This window comes from Macrobrachium rosenbergii, chromosome 19, assembly GCF_040412425.1.
Source record: "Macrobrachium rosenbergii isolate ZJJX-2024 chromosome 19, ASM4041242v1, whole genome shotgun sequence".
In the NCBI taxonomy this organism is placed as follows: Eukaryota; Metazoa; Arthropoda; class Malacostraca; order Decapoda; family Palaemonidae; genus Macrobrachium; species Macrobrachium rosenbergii.
Window position 1 is genome coordinate 20,729,157 of NC_089759.1, and position 25,000 is coordinate 20,754,156.

At 35.3% G+C, this 25,000-nt stretch overlaps 2 protein-coding genes across 3 annotated transcripts in view; one reads left to right on the forward strand and one right to left on the reverse strand.

Moving 5' to 3' along the window:
- The window catches only part of LOC136848698 (uncharacterized), a 141,760-nt gene that overhangs the window by 50,896 nt on the left and 65,864 nt on the right, over positions 1-25,000 (forward strand). The gene's annotated exons all lie outside the window — the stretch shown is intronic.
- The window catches only part of LOC136848697 (carbonic anhydrase-related protein 10-like), a 73,942-nt gene that overhangs the window by 29,864 nt on the left and 19,078 nt on the right, over positions 1-25,000 (reverse strand). For both annotated transcript variants that reach the window (XM_067121206.1, XM_067121208.1), the window contains exon 3: positions 13,813-13,872. In XM_067121206.1, coding sequence (XP_066977307.1) covers positions 13,813-13,872 — 60 coding nt within the window. The remainder of the gene's footprint in view (positions 1-13,812; positions 13,873-25,000) is intronic.

The window sequence follows — 25,000 nt, forward strand, 5'->3', positions numbered from 1 at the left end:
AGAGAACGATTTAAACTGAAGCACGGAAAGAACAGCCAGTACGGGGGTATGGCCGTCAGTGCACCTTGTGCGGTACACTGTAGGCATTACTTAAGGTTCGTTGCGGCCTTCCTTCGGCCCCTAGCTGCAACCCCTTTCATTCCTTTTACTGTACCTCTGTTCATATCCTCTTTCTTCCTTCTTGCTATCCACCCTCTCCTAACAGTTGTTTCATAGTGCAACTGCGAGGTTTTCCTCCTGTTACACCTTTCAAACCTTTCTACTCTCAGTTTCCCTTTCACCGCTGAATGACCTCATAGGTCCCAGCGCTTGGCCTGTGGCCTAAATTCTATATTCCATTCCACTCCATTCCACGAAAAGAACACATACCCTGAAACGAAACAAGCAGCAGAAATAAACACGAAAATCTAACTGTGCTATAACCTTCCCTACATGCGACAGCAGAACAGATAATCAGATTACATAATGGATTTTATAGAACGATTTCTATGTAAATCCAGTTTTGTCAAGGTGATGCAACAACGCCCTTTGGGACCCCTGCAAAAATTCAGACTCTATATATCAAGACAGGGATTTCGGCAGACGGGAATGACAACGAAGATGAACGTGAAGGGAAAAGGCGAGATGAAGTTTGGAGATTATGGCAAACATGCGGATGACTGCAAATGTGCTTCTTGCATTCACTGCTATTATTATTATTATTATTATTATTATTATTATTATTATTATTGTGATAATAGCAGTTGCGCTGCTTGTATTTAAAAAGGGTAGCTAATCATTATTATTATTATATTATCATTATTATTATTAAACGGTCGTTTTGGCTAATATATATATATATATATATATATATATATATATATATATATATATATATATATATATATATATATATATATATATATATACATATATATATACACACACACATTATATATGTGTATATATATCTGTCTATCTGAAGATATACATATATACAGTATCTATCTACATGTCTGTCTATCTGTCTATCTACCTATCCATCTATATATATATATATATATATATATATATATATATATATATATATATATATATATATATATATATATATATACATACACATCTATATGATGTAGAATAAAGCTTAAGGTAGTGGCACCATTTATGAGCGGGTATTAGAAAAGGATTAAGGAAGCAAGATAAATAATTAACAGGCTCTAATAAAAATGAGATAGTAATAAATTAAGAGAAGGAAGGCGAGACACTTTACATGAATAATCTCATGCAAGATTGTAAGTAAAATGGAGATGATTGTGAGGAATGCTAATGCTATACAAAAAAGTAAAAAATACTCCGAAGTTTCTTCGGCGCAATCGAATTTTCTATACAGCCGCTACAGCCTATGATCAAAGCCACCGAAAATAGATGTATCTATCGCTGGTCTCGGTATAATGCTGTATGAGCCGCGGCTGATGAGCCGCGGCTGATGGAACTTTAACCACGGCTCGGTGGTGGCCTATCCTATATCGTTGCCAGAAGCACTATTATTGCTAACTTTAACCTTAAATAAAATAAAACCTACCGAGGCTAGAGGGCTGCAATTTGGTATGTTTGATGATTGGAGGGTGGATGATCAACATACCAATTTTCAGCCTTCTAGCCTCAGTAGTTTTTAAGATCCGAGGGAGGACAGAAAAAAGTGCGGACGGATGGACAAAGTTTTCTTTTCAGAAAACTAAAAGATAGGAATATGTAAATTGCTCATTTCCTTCGCATGTGATGATTAAGATATCAAGATTACAATGATTTAAATCACATTCAAGAAGATAATATAATAATAACTCTTGATATACTGAAGGATTTTGAGCATTGCAATCGCAGCAGTTCCAAACCAGTTACAAGAACAATAAACGATTAGTAATTTGTTATCAAAACTAGATCTTGTAAAGCTTTTGTTAATTAAAAATAAATGCGAGATGAGCAGCGCGTAAATGATTATGCGTCCGAAGATGTAAAAGAGACTTAATCATGCTACTTTGTCATTAAGGCTGCATAAGACAGCTTAATTACCGTGAAAATATATAACGCACAGTCTTACTTTCCATGTCTAGATTATTCTGAAGGTTCGACCGAAGTTCTCTTAGCGTAGGATGCATGCAAGCACACTAACACGCACACGCATACACAAACATTTTATATATATGTGTATGTATATGTATATATAGATATATATATATATATATATATATATATATATATATATATATATATATATGTACATATATACTGTATATATAAATTTATATATATATATATATATATATATATATATATATATATATATATATATATATATATATATATTGCATACTTATGTATGGATATGTATATGAACCTGCAGCTACTGGCCAGTCCCTTAGAGAGAAGCATGGTGCATTGGCAATAAATGAAAATGATTTGTTGGTTTATATCTCAGTCGTGGCGATGGCCATTTGATATTTTTATTGTCCATTATCTTTATATTTAGTTTTCGTTTTTTTTGTTTACAAAGCATCCCTGAAGACCCGCAAGTTGCCAATACGCTTTTTTTTTTTATTGTTTTCAATGTGATTATATTTGATATTGTGTGGCGTAACATAAGCCATAAAAAATAGCCATTCGATATTAGTATTCTTAGTAAATCTCCTCCCCTCAATACCGAAATCAAATCTACCCGTAGGGGGTTAGTGTAGCCAGTGCACCTCATGCGGTGCACTGTAGGCATTACTTAAGGTTCTTTGCAGCGTGCCATCGGGCCCTGGCTGCAGCCCCTTTCGTTTTACTGTACCTCCTTTCATATTCGCTTTCTTCCATCTTACTTTCTACCTTCTAATAATTGATTCATAGTGCAACTTCGAGGTTTCAAGCTTGTTACACCTTTCAAACCTTTTACTGTCAATTTCCGTTTCAGCGCTGAATGACCCCGTAGGTCCCAGTGCTTGGCCTTTGGCCTAAATCCAATATATGTTCAATGTAGTACCGAAATCTCAAGCTGAATCAATTTTCCTTTAAAAACCCTCCTCTCCATCTTAGTCGAGTAACGAACGTCCGTGTAATATCGTTAAGGAATCTTTTTCATTTTTTCGTATCCATCAGGGATTGCCTTTCCAATCTTTTTCGGCGATGGCTCTCAGTGATGCCTTCCATTAACAATATTCTTCTTCATCGAGTCTTCTCCTCCTGACTTCATTTCCAATGCCCTGTAGTTAAGCCAAAAAGAAGAGGAGAAAGACGGCATTCTTTTATCCTCTTCTTTTTTTTATTATCTTCCTCTTTCTCCCTTTCTTTTCATCGATTTCCTTTAGTGGCTTTGTGAGGAATTCCTGGACGAATGAAGTTCTCTTGTTGAGAGGGAAAGAGAAAAGCGTTCTGGAGGGGCCAGCCGGGCCGGGGGGAGAGACCCGGGGAAGGTGGGGTGGGGGGAGAGAAGTGGGAGGTCCTTCCTCGCACATGGCTCCGAGGAGGAAAATCAGTTGGACAATTTCGGTTGATGACTGTCGGTTAAATTTTGATCGGATTTTGAATGTTGCTCGAGTCTCAGTTTTCACCAAGAATTTGGTTGATCTCGGTTGATAACTTTGGTTAAAGTTTGCCGAGACTTACAAGTAGTTTTAGCTCTGGTTTTCAGAAAATGAGCTGAAAGTTATAAGGATGATCCCGGTTGTTAATGGTTGAATTATTAATGAAAATGGACCATCCTTAGTTTTCTGCTAAAAAACTTAGCTGTACTGGGCGATCTTAGTTGATTGCCGGTAAGATTTTGGATCCTGATATAATTTTGAAAGTAATTTTGGAGTGATTATATACAAAAGGGTTGGGGGTCTTCCTTGGGTGAAATTTTGGTGTTATTTTGGATGTAATTTTGGGCTTCATTTCCATTCAAAAGTTTGCGGCCGTAGTTTCACGCGTTTTTATTAGATGTCGCGATATTTATCCTAAAGTTCCTGTTGCGTAGTTGAAATTAAAACTAGAGTGCATCTTTGGACAGCCAATTAATGGATACGATTTTTTTTTTTTTACATAAAAGTTTCTCTCTCACACACACACACACACACACACACACACACACAAACATATGCTGTATATACCAGTATATGTATACATGTACATACCTGTATACATAGACATACGGTATGAATGTATATATGCATGTATGTATACTCACTAACACTCATATGTATGTATGCATTCCTTATTTGTAAAACACGCACGCACACACATATGATATATATATATATGTATACATGTACGTACTGTGTATAGAGTTAAGGGTAGCTTCTATGCGGTATTAACGTCAAATAGAATATAATTTTTTCTTCGTAGAGACTCTTTGCTATTGCCTAGAGAAGATATTCTGAGACCTCTGAAGATCCTTTGCCTCTCAGATTACCAATCAGAAATTTGATAACGGAAACTGAATGTCCTCCTCAGGTCTCTATAGAATGTTAATATATATATATATATATATATATATATATATATATATATATATATATATATATATATATATATATATATATATATATATATATATGTATATATATATATATATTATATATATTGCTGAAAAACATTACGTTTATTTCTTCATTGTGGCTAAAGTAGATAGGAACATAGTAATATTTATATTTCTAATACTCACACTATTTTAAACCCGATTGAATTTCTCAGACTACACCAGGATACAGGAATTACTTTGAGGTGTATGAAAAATATCATAATTATCTTTTTGATGCATAAACTTAAGAAAATCGAACTTCTTTTCACAAGCTATAGTAGTGTGTAGTATTCGTGTTCCCATTGAACTTAATGAAAATATTTACATGTATAATGGAAATGTACAAAAAAAAAAAGGTTTATAAAACAGTGAGCACTAAATTATCTTGGCCCATTACTCTTTCCTTTTATTTCCAAGCTCTGGAACTCTCTTCCTGCTTCTGTTTTGCCTGACTTGGATTATATTTGAACCTTTCAAAGGTAGGTCTTCGCTTCTCGTGTTGATTTCCACCTTACGTCCCTCCTACTACCTTTTTTTCTTATTTCCTTTAAGCAAGGCCTCGCTGTATGAAATAAATAAATAAATAAGTAAATAGATAAACAACTAGAAGAAAGCCTCTAGACTTCTCTGCAAGAGAGTCTTCAATTCAGACTCGGAAGAAAAGATTGCTGCGAGGAAAAAAAGGCCCTGACGAGGGTCTTCATGATGGCTCCAAAGCAATAGATTTACCTCGGGGCTGGAGAGAGAGAGAGAGAGAGAGAGAGAGAGAGAGAGAGAGAGAACGATAGCCAGGGACTCATTCGGAGCCAGGTGGAAGCGCTGGGGGAACGCGGTAATTACGTTCTCCCCTGCTTCCATGGTAATTGCTGACCATTCAACTGCTCAGGGCGTAATTGCTCCCCATAGGCATGCGTTCTTTTTATTCATGTTTTTTTTTCTTACTGTCGTCCACTCATAAGAGGGCGGGGAACGTTTTGGCTTTCGATTCCATTTGGTGGGTTATTTTTTTTTTTTTTTTTTAAGTAAGTTGTAGTGGGTTGTCTGTGTGTATTTTTTCGAGAAGGCAGTGGTATTGTGGAGGTTATTTTTCAACCGGAGGGATATGTTAGCTTTATTTATCTGATTATGTAATCGCGAGTTTATTAATTAGTTTATGTATTCAACCATCTCCCGATTATTTATTTTCCTGTTTATTTGATTATTGATGTTATTAAAAAGTTTAACACCCTCCCAGCTATTTTTATTTATCTAATTTTTTATTCGCGGATTTATTAATTATTTTATTTATTCAGCCATCTCCCTGGTTATTTATTCTCTATTTATTTTTTTTATTGGGTAATCCCTTATTAAAAAGTATGACACCCTCTGAGCACCTCTGTCTGTCTGTCTGTCTCTTATACGCTTCCCGGTAAATAGTAACCATTGCAAAAGCGAGTGGAATTACTCCAAAATTTGGGGGATCTTTTTTAAACAGCTCCGAAGCGGGCTTGGAGCGAAACTTTTTTTTTTTTTTTTTTTTTTTTTTTTTTTTTTTTTAGGTACAGCGATACATTTAACGATTCTCCGTAGTGGGGTAGTGCCGTCAGTGCACCTCACATGGTCAATGTAGGCATTACTAGAGGTTCTTCGCAGCGTCCCTTCGGCCCCTGGCTGCAACCCCTTTCATTCCTTTTACCGTACCTCCACCCATATTCTCTTTCTTCCATCTTACCATCCAACCTCTCCTAACTATTATTTTATTGTGCACCTGCGAGGTTTTCCTTCTGTTACACCTTCAAAACTTTCTTTACTCTCAATTTCCCTTTCAGCGCTGAATGACTTCATGGGTCTCATCGTCTGGCCTTTGGCCTAAACTCTTTAATCCAGTCATACTGAATAAAGTGGAATCCAAAACACACCTTTATTCAAATACATAAATTTATTAAAAATAATATAAATCAGCTGAAGTACATCTGCGTTTGGAAGACAGGAACATTACCATAAAGAAGGAATTCTTAAGGGGTGATAATTAGAGAAGTTGAACAGCCAAATAGGAAGTAACCTACGGAAATGGGGGGAAAGTAAAAGGAAGAAAGCATTGCAGCTGGGGCAGAAGGAACGCTGCGAAGAATCCGTGGTACTGTCTGCAGTGTGCCACGCAAGGCACTCACTGTAAGTGGTGACTACCTAGGGTTCGTTCAGATGTTCCAGAGTCTGTCGTAAGGAAGAAGGTATGGGCGAAGTCATCGGCAATCGAGCGAATGGTTTCTCCATAATAATTTCCTAGAGACACCTTCATATTGCTCTTCTCGGTTCTCGTGACCTCAAAAGAATAAATACCGCTGGTACCACGCGTCAGACTGGATTTAATTATAGTACGTGCCAATAACCTTTCCTTGTTGTAGAGTAATCTAGAGGCAAATCTAAGTTCTCTTTAGACGTGAACCTCTCTCTCTCTCTCTCTCTCTCTCTCTCTCTCTCTCTCTCTCTCTCTCTCTCTCTCTATCCCAACTACCTCCTTTGCTCTAAAACAAAAGAGAAGGACAATTACCTGACGCGGATATGATTTACATAAACAATCAGAGTATAGATGTAAGATTTGCGTATCCTTGAAAAGTTGTGTTCCAGCGAGACGCCCATTCCACCGGCCTCTGCCCTCAAGAACGAGAGAAAATGAAAAGCATCACTAACTACACAAACGCGTTGAAAAAACAAGAGAAAAAATAATATTTAGGTAAACAAGGCTGGAATTTCCAGAATGCTTACGCATGGAAAATGCATTCCAGGGATGGAAATTTAATTAAACGCTAGGGAGAAAAAGCAAGAGAGGAAAAAAGATACACGCTATTTAGGGATACGTACAATTATTTTTTGCCTTAAATCTTCCGGTAATTATAGTCTAATTAATCCTATTCCATGAGCGTTTTCTCTCGCGGCTCGATACGAGTCGTGTTTTTGTATCGGCGGTATTCTGCATATTGCAGTTTTGGCAAATATCTTTTATGACTCGTAAAATGTGAGGCCGTGATTCGTTGCGCTGACAGTCGTCGCTATTGATGGATTTTTTTTTTTTTTTTTTTTTTTTTTTGCTCGCATGATTATTGTTATTATTATTGTTGTTGCTGCTGTTGTTGATGGTGTTATAGTTCCACTCTCCGTGCAGATTTAATCTCAGAGTTTTTCATTCTTCTCTAGACTTTCACTTGAAATTGCTTTGTAATCTTCTAAGACGGTGCACCGAAATTTTAGATAAGATAGGGCTATATTGGGAGAACAAAAGCTTCTTAGTGCCAGAGGCGTTACTGCAGAGCGCCGTGCATAAAAGCATAAGAAAGTGAATTACATTCCACCGTAGCCTAACACTGAACATATGTCTGCCTAATTTTTTTTGTCATGATGCCTTGTAATTGTCAGAATTGCTTAAACAACTATAAAATGTCTACAGTATTATTATTATTATCCCCGTAGTGGGGTAGTGCCTTCAGTGCACCTCATGCGGTGCTCTGTAGACATTACGTAAGGTTCTTTGCAGCTTCCCTTCGGCCCCTAGCTGCAACTCTTTCATTCCTTTTCCTGAACCTCCGTTCAGCTTCTCTTTCATCCATCTTTCTTTCCACCCTCTCCTAACAGTTGTTTTATGGCGCAACTGCGAGGTTTTCCTCCTGTTACACTTTTCAAACCTTTTTACTGTCAATTTCCATTTCAGCGCTGAACGACCTCATAGGTTCCAGCGCTTGGCGTTTGGCCTAAATTCTATATATCAGTCTTCTATTATTATTATGGATTAACCGCCCGACAGACTGGCAAAGACAGAAGTTGACGAAAGCGTTTGGAAATCGCAAACTTCCGCCAAGGCTAAGCGGTGGTAATTAACGGGACAAAGGGCGCCGCTTTCCACCTGGAACGCATTCAGTGGTGATCACGGTCCAGATATCTGGACCGTGGTGGTGATGTAGGCCTGGTCGTTTTAGATATCCCACATGGCCGCGGGTCCTTCTCTCCAAAAATTAATATCTAAATCTCAGAGCAAACCGAAAACACAATTTCATTGTCAGATGTGGTAAAAATGACTTCTTTAGCATCTTCAAGGGTGCTTCTTCTCTTTGAAAACATACTTATCTAACGATAGATTCCGTTAAAAACAAGAATCGAATGGATCTCTGGATAAGGAGAATGAATTCGACGAAGCAAAATAGGAAATGAAATGGGATTTTGAAAGAAAAATGGAGTGAACGGAGAAGAACTTGGAGCATCACGTCTGAATTTAAATCAATTGGCACTGGTTAGTATATTCAGTAAGGAAGATTAGAATAGTGGTTAGTACGATGAATGAATAAATTAGTTAAAGTTAGAGTAGTGGTTGGTATAATATGATATATGAATAAGTGGAGCTGTGGTTAGCACGGTGAATGAATGACCACTTACGGCCGCCACTAACGTTCAGTTATACCTGCGCAGTTATGCCTGCACAGTCGGCCTGCGCAGGCAAAACTGAACCCACTAACGTTCAGTTTTGCCTACACAGACATGACTGCGCAGGTATAACTGAACGTTAGTGGCGGCCTTTAGTAGGATCAGAATAGTTGATGTTACAGTCGATGAAATAGACTCGTAAGATTAGAGTGATGGCTGGTATAGAATCTTTCAAGATTAGAATAGTGGTTAGTATAGTAACAGAAAAATAGCCTCGTGAGAGCAGAATAGTGGTTTCACAGTAAGTAAATAAAGCTTCATACGAGAATGATATTAGAGAGCAAAGCAGACTCTCACAGAATCAGAACTACCCCAGAAAGGGTTAGTGATATATTCCCATATCGAAACAATTTGGAAAAGGTTTGAAGTTCATGGCAGTATTATTGAGAGAAGCAAGACTTACAGGTGAACCTGGTATGATTGCAGATGATGACCAGCAGTTGCATAAAAAATAGTCAATGGAGTAAGGTAAATGTCAAATATAACTGCGAAATAAAGAGCTTTACAGGATACTGGAATATGTATGGAAGAAAGCTGTGGATGTGAAGAGGACTAGAAAGTCCATTAGTAAGACGAGTTTTAAAAGCAATAGCTGGGTATAAATAAAAAGACTCCTGGGGAAAATGAAAGGAACAACCACGTACAGAAACTTAAAATCTGGACCAAAAGGATATTGTAGGAACAGAAAGGAGGGATCCGAATAACATAGCAATAGTTTAGACAGTTGCAGCAAAGTAAAAGGTACAAGTGATAAAGGTTGAAGGAATGGAAAATTAAAACAGGCATAGAACGTGCTGTGTATAGAACGTATTGTGCAAAGATAAGCGATAGATACGAACCTGAACGTTAACATTCTGAAGTAGACAATAGCCGTTAGCAAATGAAAATGTCTAAACATTTAGATGATACATAAAAATGTGTAAACATGTAAATGAAAAAAAAAATGTGTAAGCATGTAAATGAAAAATAAAAATGTGCAAACATGTAAATGAAAAATCAAAATGTGTAAGCATATAAATAAAAAATAAAAATGTGTAAACGTGTAAGTGAGAAATAAAAATGTGTAAACATGTAAATGAAAAATAAAAATGCGTAGACATGTAAATGAAAAATAAAAATGTGTAAACCTGTAAATGAAAAATAAAAAGGTGTAAACATGTAAATGAAAAATAAAAATGCGTAAACATGTAAATGAAAAATAAAAAAGTTTAAACATGTAAATGAAAAATAAAAATGTGTAGACATGTAAAAAAAATTAAAGAAGTGTAAAGGCAAGTTAAAAATAAAAATGTGTAAACATGTAATGAAAAACAGAAATGGGTAAGCAAGTAAATGAAAAATGAAAAGGTCTAAACATGCAAGTGAAAAATGACGGCTTAAACATGTAAATTAAAAAAAAAAAGCCTAAACATGCAAATAAAAAAAAGCAGCAGTAGAATAAAAAGAGAAATGGTAAAGGTTGCAAAAATAAAAATAAAAAAGATTTAAGAGGAAGGAAGAGGATTGAAGTATTTAAACACAAAAGGGAAGATAAAAGTGGAAAAGAAAGAGGATTAAAGAAATGGAAGAATGGAGGCAATCAAGGACCGTCAGGTAAAACGCCAGGGTTCAATCTCCGGGAGAGGAAGAACGACTTAGGCACCTTCCGTCATATTCCGTTTAGCCTGTATTGACCTAGAGATATAAATACATGGTAGCAGTTAGTCGACATCAGTTAGACGACACACACACACACACACACATATATATATATATATACACACATATGTACATATATATATGTACAGTATATGTATATATATATATATATATATATATATATATATATATATATATATATATATATATATATTTTACACACATACAGATGAATAGATACATGGGTAGATAGATACTCTGATATTGAGCCGTTTCCCCTACAAGAAAATAAAGGACAATAATCACTACCACATTTATAACTAGGCTGCTAAACCTTAAATACATCTTGTGTGGAATATATACACATATATATATATATATATATATATATATATATATATATATCATATCATATATATATGTATATATATATATATTTATATTTATATATATATATATATATATATATATATATATATATATATATATATATATATATATATATATATATATATACTACGCCTTTGCTAGGGTATGTCTAGAGAGGTGTTGCAGAAAGGAGGAGAAGGAAGAAGAGGAGGAGAGAGAGAGAGTGAGAGAGGAGCAACAAATTAATAAAGGGCAATAAAAATAAGGCAGTAAATTAACATCTCGCAGAGCTCTCATACCCTTCATTTTCCCATCGCCATACCATAACAGGCTGATTACGTGAGAGAGAGAGAGAGAGAGAGAAATTGCAGCAGCGAAAGGATATTATAGAGGCCCGCGCAATATGCCGTAATATGGACAGGAAAATAGCTACTTTATTACAGGAGACGCGGGGCTAAATTGTTGCCTTATTAGGGAAGAGGGTTACTGAGCCTATTATTGCACCGGATTGCTCTTTGCAATTTCTCCCTTTCCTCTCTCTCTCTCTCTCTCTCTCTCTCTCTCTCTCTCTCTCTCTCTCTCTCTCTCTCTCTCTCTCTCTCTCTCGTTGCCTCGGATGCGTGGGGAGTGCGAGGCGCTCCTTCATAAAGAAATGTTGCTTTATTAAGCAATGTTTTCAGTAATATTTTTGGGCCGTTACTCATACTCCATTTTCCTTTTTCTTGAGTGATAGTTTTATTTGATATTTTAGCGGTGTTTCTTAGATAAATTTTTTCCTAATACTTGCGTTATTTCTTCAGTTATACTTTCATTTGGTCGGCGATTCTTGTTATTAAGTAGCATTTTCACATACATTTATCTGATAGTTATTATAAACGCTTGTGATTTGGCTTATATAGTCTAATCATCATTTGCATTTGGGCTTGACTGAAATATTTCGTTAGTGAATTAATTTGTTCCTTGAGTAATATGCTGATTTTTTTTAATAAATGATTATATTAAATGTTTTTGTAATTATAATTTTCATTAGTGTCTTTGGAAATCTTGTTGTTTCTTGACTAATATTTACACATTTTTAAGTTATGTTTATTAATAATTTCTATTGAATTGCTGTCGTTTTCGTTTAATATTTTAATCGATATGTCTATTTTCCAGTGCTCAGTTTATATTTGCTTAATTTTAATATTCTAAAAAATTAATTTCCCTTGAGATTATAATTCATGTGACAGTAAATACAGTAAGGATTTTTTAAAACTAGTGTGAAGACAAGAAAAAACGGAAACAAAAACAGTTACAGAAACATTTTAAGACAAAAATATATATCCCAAATAATAACATTAAAAGAATTAAGTATATCATCAGGGATTACAGCACTATTAATAGCAGCAACGAAGATAACATTAATGCGAGACCACAAGAAGGTTCAGTCAAATAAAAAAAGGGGATAAAAAACTCAGGATAGAGGAACATTATAGTGACAACGAACGCGAAAAAATCAACTTCACGCCGTTATGGATTTTGATTGGTGAGGTAATTGGCCAATCGGGAGCCGTATGGGAGAGCTTGAATTTTAACACGAAGCTGGTGTTTTATCGACACCACTTCAGTACAGGAAAAATAATATCTTTTTTTCAATTTTATAGTAATGATAATAGATTCTACCTCACGCCGGGATCGAACGCAGGATCTCTCGTAGCTCAATGCGATGTGAGGTAGAAATTTATTCTTGTGTTTCACACGTTGTTGTGTGTTGTTATTTTCAGCAATAATAAAGATAATCAGAATAAATTTTATAATTCTCGAAGCATTGGGGATTATTCCAGACTCTTTTCAATGATATTTTTCTCATCTTTAGACCGTGAAAAACATTAGGAAAACTAATACAAACATTGACAGGGTCTAGAGGAAATAATAATAATAATAATAATAATAATAATAATAATAATAACGCATACGAAATGCTATTTATAGTTGCAATAAATTAAGTGAGGGCTCTATGTCCAGTACAGTTGCTACCAATGATGCTACCAGTGTAACAGGTTTTGTTCAAATATGTGGTCTCTCAGTATTTCTGTTTAACTACATAAGTGGCCTAAAATGGCTGCAACAAAGTAGATGAATCTACTCTCAAATAACATTTAAAAAGGGGGAAGCGCCCCCTGCGATATATCACCTAGTCATAACACTTGTGTGGAAAACTCTGCGGCTAATACACTCCATATATCAGTTACAGTGGCCCCTCCGGGGAATGGTCTTATATACGTGTATGTGTATGAACACCTGCTGCCGCTTTAGAGGGGTATATGTGAATTTATTCCAAATTACACACTGTTGCTTCCACAATGAAAAACTGTGCGTTGATGTTCACAAACATCTCGGCAAGCGGACGAGACGAGAGAGGGAGAGAGAGAGAGAGAGAGAGTGTGTGTGTGTGTTATATTCACGGGGATGAAAATAATAGTAAACAAAGTATAAATTTCCACGCGCAGAGAGAGAGAGAGAGAGAGAGAGAGAGAGAGAGAGAGAGAGAGAGAGAGAGAGAGAGAGAGAGAGAGAGAGAACATTCATTCCAAGAGGTTGTTGATCAATCTAAAAACGGCCGTACTTTGCCCTTGAGTTTAAAAGATTCAGTAGCAAGGATATGATACAACGTTTATTCAAGATTACAGTATTAGTATGAATAAATAAATAAATGAATAAATAAGTAAATAAACAAATAACTGACCTTTGTCATGAATATGTAAACAAGTAAGCAGTAATATGGACATGTAAAATGAATTAATTTTTCACTTGCTAAGTTATTCATAATAAGCAAACATAAAATTCTTACTTACCTGAAATTCCGTCGTAAGTCCACCACATCTCCCAGTTCCATCCTAAATTGGATGTGACCACTGCGAAGAAGAGAAAAAGTAGCATTTAAACCTCATATTCTCCTTTCAGTAACAATGTGAATAACAAATTGGTATTGAATTGAATTGAATATAGAATTTAGGCCAATGGCCAAGCACTGGGACCTATGAGGTCATTCAGCCCTGAAACGGAAATTGACGGTAAAAGGTTTGAAAGGTGTAACATGAGGAAAACCTCGCAGTTGCACTATGAATCAATTGTTATGATAGGGTGGACAGTAAGATGGAAGAAAGAGAGTATGAGAGGAGGTACAGTAAAAGAAACAAAAGGGGTTGCAGCTAGGGGCCGAAGGGACGCTGCAAAGAACCTTAAGTAATGCCTAAGATGGTAAAACCACGACTGAAATTTTAGGAGACAACATTGATGTTGGCCCTGTTTTGAGTTTTTTAAAGGCTTGTGGTTTTTATGAAAATGTCTTATAATTTCATATAGATATATCTTTTTGTATCTTATTTATGGTAGTTTTAATTCCGTTAGAAATTAAATCTCTTCGATTTTACCTTTTTTAACATTGACCTTTAGAATGTCTATTACAAACTCATTATTCATATTATTTCCATTTTCATTCATTCTCATCATAGCGCTGAATGACCCTATGGGTCCCAGTGCTTGGCTTTATGCCTAAATCACATTCCATTTTTTTTTATTGTCACTATGAAATATCTTTGAAGTAGAACAGGCAGAGAATAGATTTTTGTTGTTGTTGGGTTTGCGCTTCATTGGTTATAATGGAGAGAAAGAAATTTTCTGCTGTTAGGAGATGAGAATGTGATTCTTATGCTCCACGCGATCATTCATTTCATTTGATTTGAAACTGCAGATCTTCAAGTTCAGAGCGTTCATTCTGTAGCTGTACTTTGGAAACCTAACGTGTTTTTCAAAATCGAAATTGTTGGGATGCATTTGCTCTATCTCACATACACATACAGGCGGTCATGTATAGAACTTTTTTTTTTAATCTAAAATAAAAAAAACAATTTCGTCTTTGTGGCAACATAAATAACCAGATAACTTGTCTGTAAATAACTGGAAACTACACTGTGACCGCATGTTAAATATTCCGTACCAGACTTTCTCAGACTAATTAACTCGGTATCAACACAATTTACTGATATATACATACATGTATGTATGGATGTATATATATTTTATATATACATACATACATACTTACATGCATACATTTATGTGTATAATTTAACTATACATACGCTTATATATGTATAATAGTATACACATAAATAGTGTATGTATATATATAATATATATACGTACCTGTTATATATATATATATATATATATATATATATATATATATATATATATATATATATGAATGTCTTTTACTGTAATACAAGTGTAATATATATATATATATATATATATATATATATATATATATAAATATATATTTATATATTTATATATTATATAAACTCCCCAGTCTTTTTATTACCTCATAAAAAGTCTCCGACAACTTCATAACGACTGTGTTTTAGAAGAAAAACAATGGACAACAAAAGCATTTCCTGGAATAATTTGGCAACTATCCCACGAAGAAAAGAGGCTCCTCATTGTGTCTGACGGAGAAAAAACGCATCTTTGTTCCTCTCCACAGATTTTTCTTTTACTTACACATTCCTTATCGATATCGGTAACAGCATAATTATGAAATCGACTTCTCTCCCTCCCCCCACTTTTTTTGTGGTCTCTGCTAGCCATTCAGTATTTCTCCTCTATTGTATTTTTTTACGATGAAAAAAAAAAGTAAGGAATCTTTGTTCCTGCTTAGTGACTTTCCCCTTTGCATATTCCTTGTCGATACTGATACATCATTCGGAGAGTTGACTTTCTTTTGTAGATTCTGCTGTAGTTGCGATATTTTCCTTTATTACCGTTGCCAAGTATTACTCTCTATATATACGACGGTTACGTACTAGAGGGTGATATATAAGTTGGGAACGGGGATAAAATGGATGTAAGACCAGAGTACAGGAAATGACAGAGACCGTTATAGCTCTGTAAGCGTTATTACAGAAAGGGATTTATTGCTACTACAGTGACGGTAACATTTTGATAATTTTGGGAGCAGGATCTTTTGTGCAATATATGATGTCCATTATTTACATTTAGATAGTTTTGGGAGCAGAAGCTTTTATATTATATATGATGTCCATTATTTACATTTAGATAATTTTGGGACGGGATCTTTTTGTATAATATATCATGTCCATTATTTACATTTAGATAATTCTGGGAGCGGGATCTCTTATATAATGTATCATGTCCATTATTTACATTTAAATAATTTTGGGAGCGGAATCTTTTATATATGTACATTATTTACGTTTAGATAATACTGGGAGCGGGATCTTTTATATATATCATATCCATTCTTTACATTATTCGGTTTTAAGTTCACGACTTCATAAGTGTCAACAAATGTCGCCAAGAGAAATCTGGTAAAGGCACAAAATGATCCTTTGTTATGGCCCCATGTTATAGATGAAAAATTGGCGATAATTTGAATAGATGGAACTAATTTTTGATATATGAATATAGTGTACCCAAGCCGTCAAAAACGACAGCAATATGCTTTACTGCACAATGGTCGCCATAAACAGCAATGAAGGATATATCATTGGAAAGGTAATTCATCATAGGTCTGCCTGACGAAAACAAATTGTTTTGTTTTATTTTTGGTTGACTTCAGCTCATCATTTGGCCTTCCATTTTTTTGTTATTTTGCTTATTGAAAGTACTAGTTGCCAATATTCAGGTTTTAAATGGCACCGGAGTGGGTATCCTAGCGTGATGATTAACTTGACACACACTCATCAAAAGCATATATAGGAAAACAAGTCCTTGACAGTGAACCATAGAAATATTTTCATATTTTTCCTTGCTTGCATGTGCAATCGCTTTTCATAAATAGCTTCAAATTATTCACAATTCATCGTAGTTAAACGCTGGATGGGACAGATTTATAGACAACTATTAAGTTATTTTTGGCGAATATCTTATTACGGGGAAAAGTATGTAATTTTTACTCTGCTAACTTCAGATCGTAGCTCAGGGTCTTAAATTTCCGATACTTTTCTTTTTTGAGCATGCTACAATAAATTGCCACTGTTCAGCTGTCAATTGATCCAAAAATCAGGGTCCTAGCATGAAAAATATATTTTCGCAGAATGCCCAAAGAAAAATATCATTAAGTCACCAAGCGAAGAAATGGGCGCGCAGCAGTTGTAATCTTTTTTGTCTCCGGGAAAAACTATATGCGTACACATTGCATTTTATAATTTAGGACTATTGTACCTATAGCATCAGAAATACTTGTAACGTGAGAGGATAGAGATGGTAACTCCAGCCATCCCAACCAGAGACATTAAGTTCTGTCCTGAATCTCGAGCCAAGGTGCCTTTATTCTGCATACTTTTATAGGTCCCTGAGTCCGGTCCCAGGGTAGACGATGACATGAATGAACGTAGATTTCGTCACCCAAGACCATCGTTATTACAGACAGGAAAACTATGTCATGGATACACAGTGCATTTCTTAATACGGGCATTATTGTCATCATTATTTTTAGACTATATCTAAAGATATTTTTTTTGGCAATTCATTAAAATTATTACATATTTTTGTGTCCGAGATAATTTGACCTTGGTATATATTTTAGCCATCGGTCATATTGAAATATGGAATTTAGGAGAATTTTTCCTTTAGATTTCAGAATTGGCCTTCAGAATTGGACACCGTGTTGAAAGTATTGTTTTGATTTTTTTTTTTACCTTGACCTGTTTTGTTTTTACATATTTTTTTACCGTGACAGGTTTTGTTTTTATATCTTTTTGTACCTTGACATTATATATATATATATATATATATATATATATATATATATATATATATATATATATATATATATATATATTGTGTGTGTGTGTACATATATAATGTATATATATATATGTATGTATTTACCTTGACCTATTTTGTTTTATATATTTTTTACCTTCACCTATTTTGTTTTTATATTTTTTTTACCGTGACTTATTTGGTTTCATATACTTTTTACCCTGAACAATTTTGCTTTTATATATTTTTTTACCTTGACATATTTTTTTACATATTTTTACCTTTACCTATTTTGTTTATATATATATATATATATATATATATATATAATATATATATATATATATATATATATATATATATATATATATATATATATATATATATATATATATATATATATATATATATATTTTACCTTGACCTATTTTGTTTTAATATATTTTATTTACTTCGACCTATTTTTCAAGGTCATGGTTCATTTAAAACTCAAAATTTTAGCATTCTCTGCATTTTTGGACCTGTAATAGCTGTCTAAATTGGGGTTTATAACTAATTTCCCACTGTAATAATGACCTTGGAATTTTTCGTGGTCACGGGTCAGTTGAAAGGGCAAAAGCTTTAATATTTATCACTGGCTCTGTGAATCTAGATTATCTAGATGTATCTAGTCTTCAGAATTAGTATGCTATTATTATTATTATTATTATTATTATTATTATTATTATTATTATTATTATTATTATTATTATTTATTTATTTATTTATTTTTTTTTTTTGGTTTGTCACAGTCATCCTATTCGACTGGGTGGTTTTATAGTGTGGGGGTTCCGGGTTGCATCCTGCCTCCTTAAGAGTCCATCACTTTTCTCACTATGTGCGCTGTTTCTAGTAGCACACTTTTCTGCGTGAGTCCTGGAGCTACTTCGGCATCTAGTTTTTCCAGATTCCTTCCCAGGGATCTTGGGATCGTGCCTAGTGTTCCTATGATTATGGGTCTTGATACTTATAAATTTTTCCTCTTTCTTTCTCATCTACTCTGGTGTCCCATGGTACTTCAACGTCAATGAGTGATACTTTCTTCTTGATTTTGTCAGTCAACGTCGAGTCTGGTCTATTGGCGCGTATCACCCTGTCTGTTCTGATACCATAGTCCCAGAGGATCTGTGCCTGATCGTTTTCTGTCACTCCCTCAGGTTGGTGTTCGTACCACTTATTACTGCAAGCTGGTTGGTGTTTCTTGCACAGGCTTCAGTGGAGGGCTTTTGCTACTGAATCATGCCTCTTTTTGCAGTGGTTCTGTGCAAGCGCCGGACATTCGCTTGCTATCTGGTTTATGGTCTCGTCTTTCATATTGCACTTCCTGCATAGGTGTTATTATTATTATTATTATTATTATTATTATTATTATTATTATTATTATTATTATTATTATTATTATTATTATTATTATTATTATTCAGTAGATGAAACCTATTCATATGGAACAATCCCACAGGGGCCACTGACTTGAAATTCAAGCATACAAATAATATGGTGTTCATTAGGAAGAAGTAAGAGGAAGTAAATGGAAATGAAGAAAGAAGAGATACCACTTATTAAAAAAAATTAATAAATGGATAAAAACGTATCAAAATGCAAGAAGAATAGTATTAGGGTAGTAATGCATTGCATTTTCGCTTGAACTTCTGAAGACTCATTTTTCTATGGTTAAGGCCAGTTTCGTGAACTCTTCAAAAATAGCATTATTCTTATAGTCACTTTTATTATCTTTAAGTATTTTCTTACAATCTATGACCTACAAAAGTTTTAATTAGTCATATGCCATAATAATTACTTTCTTACAATCTATTCTCCTTAGGGAGTTAGTGCCGTTAGTGCACCTCATGCGGTGCACTAGAGGCATTACTTAGATTCTTTACAACGTCCCTTCGACCCCTAGCTGCAACCCTTTCCAATCCTTTTACTGTACCTCCGTTCATATCCTCTTTCTTCCGTCTTCCTTTCCACCCTCTCCCAACAATTGATTCATAGTGCAACTGCGAGGTTTTTCTCCTGTTACACCTTTCAAACCTTTTTACTGTTAGTTTCCATTTCAGCGCTGAATGGCCTCATAGGTCTCAGGTCCAGGCCTTTGGCCTAAATCCTATATTCTGTTCTATCCTACAGTCTATGACCTAAAAAGCTTTTAATAAGTCACATGTCATAATAATTGCATTTAAGATCATTACTTGCATTAAGTGATGTCGGGTTAAAATCGATATTTATTGAAGTCATCGAAAAGAATGGAAGACTGTAATGATATATTTCATAAAGGTTCAACATTTTTATTTGTGCTGTAGTCACTTTTTTATTTATTGAATACTTTAACCAGTTTCTTTGTTAAAGACTATTTCATAAGAAAATCTTTCTTAATGAAGTGAAGGTGATTATTTTATGCAGTAAATATGCCTCGCTGTCGGACTTCTCAGTTCCAGAGGTCCTTTATTCCTCACACCGTTGGACTGTGGAACAGCAGTTCCGGAGGTCCTTTATTCCTCACACCGTTGGACTGCGGAACAGCAGTTCCGGAGGTCCTTTATTCCTCACACCGTTGGACTGCGGAACAGCAGTTCCAGAGGTCCTTTATTCCTCACACCGTTGGACTGCGGAACAGCGGAGGTCCTTTATACCTCACACCGTTGGACTGCGGAACAGCAGTTCCAGAGGTCCTTTATTCCTCACACCGTTGGACTGTGGAACATCCTCCCTGAGGATGTCGTGCAATTGGAACTTCAGAAGTTCAAGCGAAGATGCAATGCATTACTACCCTAATACCCTGCATTTTAAATCAATTTTATCTATTTATTAATTTATTGATTTATTTTTTTCTTTTTTAATAAGTGGGATCTCTTCTTCATATATTTCCCTTTACCGCCTCTTACTTCTTCCTAATGAACACCATATTCTTTGGAAGCTTGAATTTCAAGTCAGAGGCCCCTGTGGGTTTGTTCCTATGAATATGTTTCATTTTATGAATCATAATAATAATTCATCTTCGGAATTCAACGCTTTTTCTCATCCAGCGGCACAAAACTTTCACATTTCTCAGTGGAATGAATTTGCTTCCTTTCATGTTATTCCATTTTAGTGAATACTGTTATTCCGTTTCAGTTAATACTGCTAACTGTTTAACAGTCATCTGAGAAAAGTTCTTCAAATTTATCATGTCAGTCAGAAGGCGGATAGAATGAATGCTTATTGTATTTGTTTTCCGAATCTATGTATTCCGCCATCATTTTCTGTATCAAATGATTGGGTATATGTCCGTTATGGCTTGCGGGATGACTTATGGGAGTGTCACACGAACGCCGCCTTTTTTTTTTTTATGGAATCTTTTAGCTTCGTGCCGCTAAATTTTGAACGGAGCAGTTAATGTTTTTTTTATGCTGGTTGCAAATACGAGGTTGAACGTATTCATAAGTCCTTGTCACAGAACTCAGTCATACGTGACATTGATTTCCCATAAATATATAGAATAATATCGTCTATCTGATGTAAGGTTGAGCAGTAATGCCACAAGAGGATAGAAATTAAGTTTGTTTGGCGCACCCTGTGCGTAAGCAAAGGCTCATATAAATCTACGGTTAACGCGTGTCATATTTCATTATACAACCACACTCCTTGCGTACTGTATTATTATTATATTATATATATAAGGTTAAAGTATACCTTAGTTTTACTAGACCACTGAGCTGATTAACAGCTCTCCTAGGGCTGGCCCGAAGGATTAGACTTATTCTACGTGGCTAAGAACCAATTGGTTACTTAGCAACGGGACCTACAGCTTATTGTGGAATCCGAACCACATTATAGCGAGAAATGAATTTCTATCACCAGAAATAAATTCCTCTAACTCTTCATCAGCCGGCCGGGAAATCGAACTCCGGCCTAGCGAGTTCCAGTCCACAGCTCTACCGACTCACCCAACGAAGAGCTTATATATACGGTATATATATATATATATATATATATATATATATATATATATATATATATATATATATATATATATATATATATTATTATTATTATTATTATTATTATTATTATTCAGTAGATGAAACCTATTCATATCGAACAAGCCCACCAAAGGGGCCATTGACTTGAAATTCGAGCTTCCAAAGAATATGGTGTTCATTAGGAAGAAGAAAAGAGGAAGTAAAAGGAAATACAGAAAGAAGAGATACCATTTATTAAAAAAGAAAAAATGAGTAAATAGATAAATAGATAAGAATGTATTAAAACGCAAGAAGAATAGTATTAGGGTATTAATGCATTGCATTTTGGCTTGAACTTCTGAAGTTCCAATTGCACGACATCCTCTGGAAGGCTATTCCACAGCCCAACGGTGGGAGGAATAAAGGACCTCTGGAACTGGGAAGTTCGACAGCGAGACACATTTACTGCATATTGGTGCTACTGTTTAGCAAATCAGGTTGCTCTCGGCAGGAAAATTGGATCAGGGATCAGTCGTCAATGTGAAACATCTCTGTTAAAATATAACTTATGAAAAAGTGACAAACAAGAGACCATCCGTCGATGGTCCAAGTCATAACTGCTACTATTAGGAAACAGAAACCTACCACCACGAACCACTCTCTCAGAAAGAGATAAGTCTCTGGCAGAAGCAGACGTCCACACCGGAGAACAGTATTCCAGTAAAGGAAGTACAAATGACCTAAAAACAGGTTGCATTGATTTGATCACTGTTATAAGTATATGAGGCCTTACGAAAAAAATATCTAACTTTCGTGCGGCATGTGCTGCAACTTTCATTGGATGTTTCTCAAAAGTTAGATGTGAGTCAAAAGTTGCACCTAGAATAGTTAAAGGTTCAGACTCACTCAGCAAAGTTCCATCCACCTGTACGAGATTTGCTAATCAATAGTGTTTTCGTTTTACTGGAGTTCGGCCTCATACCCAGCTGACTACACCATTCCCTGATCCGGTCCAAGTCCCGACTGAGGCTGAGGGCAGCTTCATTTCTCAAAAGTGGAGAATTTACTTCACCAACAAGTGTTGCATCATTTGCATACTGAACAATCTTGTATTTAACATACCAGTTTCTATTACGTACGACTAGTCTATAATGTAAGAACTTTTCTATGCGCATTATGTAAAATCATTCCTCTAAAAGTTCCTCTTTCAAAACCTGTTACTGTAGCAATACCTGTTACAATATACATCTAAATTTACGTATTTTACGAGATACATTTTGCGATATACATCTAAAATCAGCCACATCTATATGAATTAGACATGGAGTATAAAACTGATGTCAAAAGCCAAGCGCTAGGACCTATGAGGTTATTCCACGCTGAAGGGGAAATTAGAGTAAAGAAGGTTTTAAAGGTGTTGCAGCTAGGGGTCGAAGGGCCGCTGCAGAGAACGTTAAGTAATGCCTACAGCATTTCGCGTGAGATGCACTGGCGGCACTACCTCCCAACGGGGACAAGTATACCAAGGCTGTCTACAGTACTGCAACAAAACTGAACTCTACTGTGCATTCGTCCTTGGGTTATAATGAGGCCTGATAATCATCGGAATAAGAATGTATGGTCCAACTCAGTGCAGATATACTCTCATAAATCCACCCCATGAGCTTAAATACTCTAAATATGGACCCCTGGGCCATTTACGGATTTATGCTCCGAAATATTATATCTATGAGTAATTTAATGCTTAAAAATTTCGTGCGGGTTGGTATTATAGAGCGATCAACTAAATCCAGCTAACAAAAAGATCTGAGAGCTGGTGCATTAAAGCATAAGGTATGAATATAAAGTGTAAAATTTGTAATAATTTTTCATGTGAAGTTCCCCTCGTAGAACGATTCTAGGGTTTATTTATAATCCCTTGGAAGTTTGAAAATGAAATTTAGATTACATACACTTTATTTTCACGGAGAGAGAGAGAGAGAGAGAGAGAGAGAGAGAGAGAGAGAGAGAGAGAGAGAGGTTATGAAAGTATTTTAACTTCATGTTGCTTTTTAATAGCGTTTTTGTGTATGTGCACGTCTGTGTGTGTGTATATGTGAGAAAGAGAGAGAGAGAGAGAGAGAGAGAGAATTTTAAATATGATGCTTTTTAATAGCTGGTATGTAGTGTATGGGCGTTCTTGTGTATGTGTGTGTGAGTGTGTGTGTGTGTGTGTGTGAGAGAGAGAGAGAGAGAGAGAGAGAGAGAGAGAGAGAGAATTTTAACTAATGATGTAGTGTATGGGCGTTCTTGTGTATGTGCATGTGTGTGTGTGTATGTGTGTGTGTATGTATGTGTGTATGTGTAAGAGAGAGAAAGAGAGAGAATTTTAACTATTCATGATGCTTTTTAGTAGCTGATATGTAGTGTATGGGCGTTCTTGTGCATTTGCATGTCTTCATGCCTTTGTGTGATCATTCTGACCGTTCACAAGAAGTCAGTCGGTGGAAGAAAGTCCGAATATTTTTCCAAACTAAATCTTTGATCCTAAATGCTTTAGAAACTCATTGACAGACTGATTCACTAATATGATGAACCTATTAGGGATATTTACCTCAAAAAATAATTTGTAAAGTGGTTTTTGGTTAAAGTAAATCGAATTGCAATTTCTTATGTAAAAAAAATGTTGTTTGAATGGAAACTAATATAGTTTAGCCACAGATCGCTAACCAAAAATATGATAAAAAATGAAGTTGAAAATTACAACAGCTATTAATATAATAAGTAACTGCGCATATTTCCCTGAATTTTGTGATTCACTTCATAAAGTATTAGTTTTTGAATCAAAGCAAATATACTCCATTTCTGGAAATGTTCCTACTGAGAGAGAGAGAGAGAGAGAGAGAGAGAGAGAGAGAGAGAGAGAGAGAGAGAGAGATATGACGCAACACCCTGAGGTCAATATATATTAAATGGTAATACACATTCATTGGTGGGTACCCAGTCAAACGCTGACCAAACTTATTATTGCTTATCTTTGCTGATCGGGAGACCAGCCGTATGACGTGAAAGACTTTTTTTTCGAGAGAGAGAGAGAGAGAGAGAGAGAGAGAGAGAGAGAGAGAGAGAGAGAGAGAATGAATACACAATTCCCAAACTGCGTGTGACCTTGACTTTCATAAACTGCCAGACGCGAAGAACGAGACAAGATCGCTAAAGAGAAGTGATTGGATTACAGAAACTTGTTGAAAAGAGACACGCGAGGCCCTAAAGGAACAGTTCTCTTATT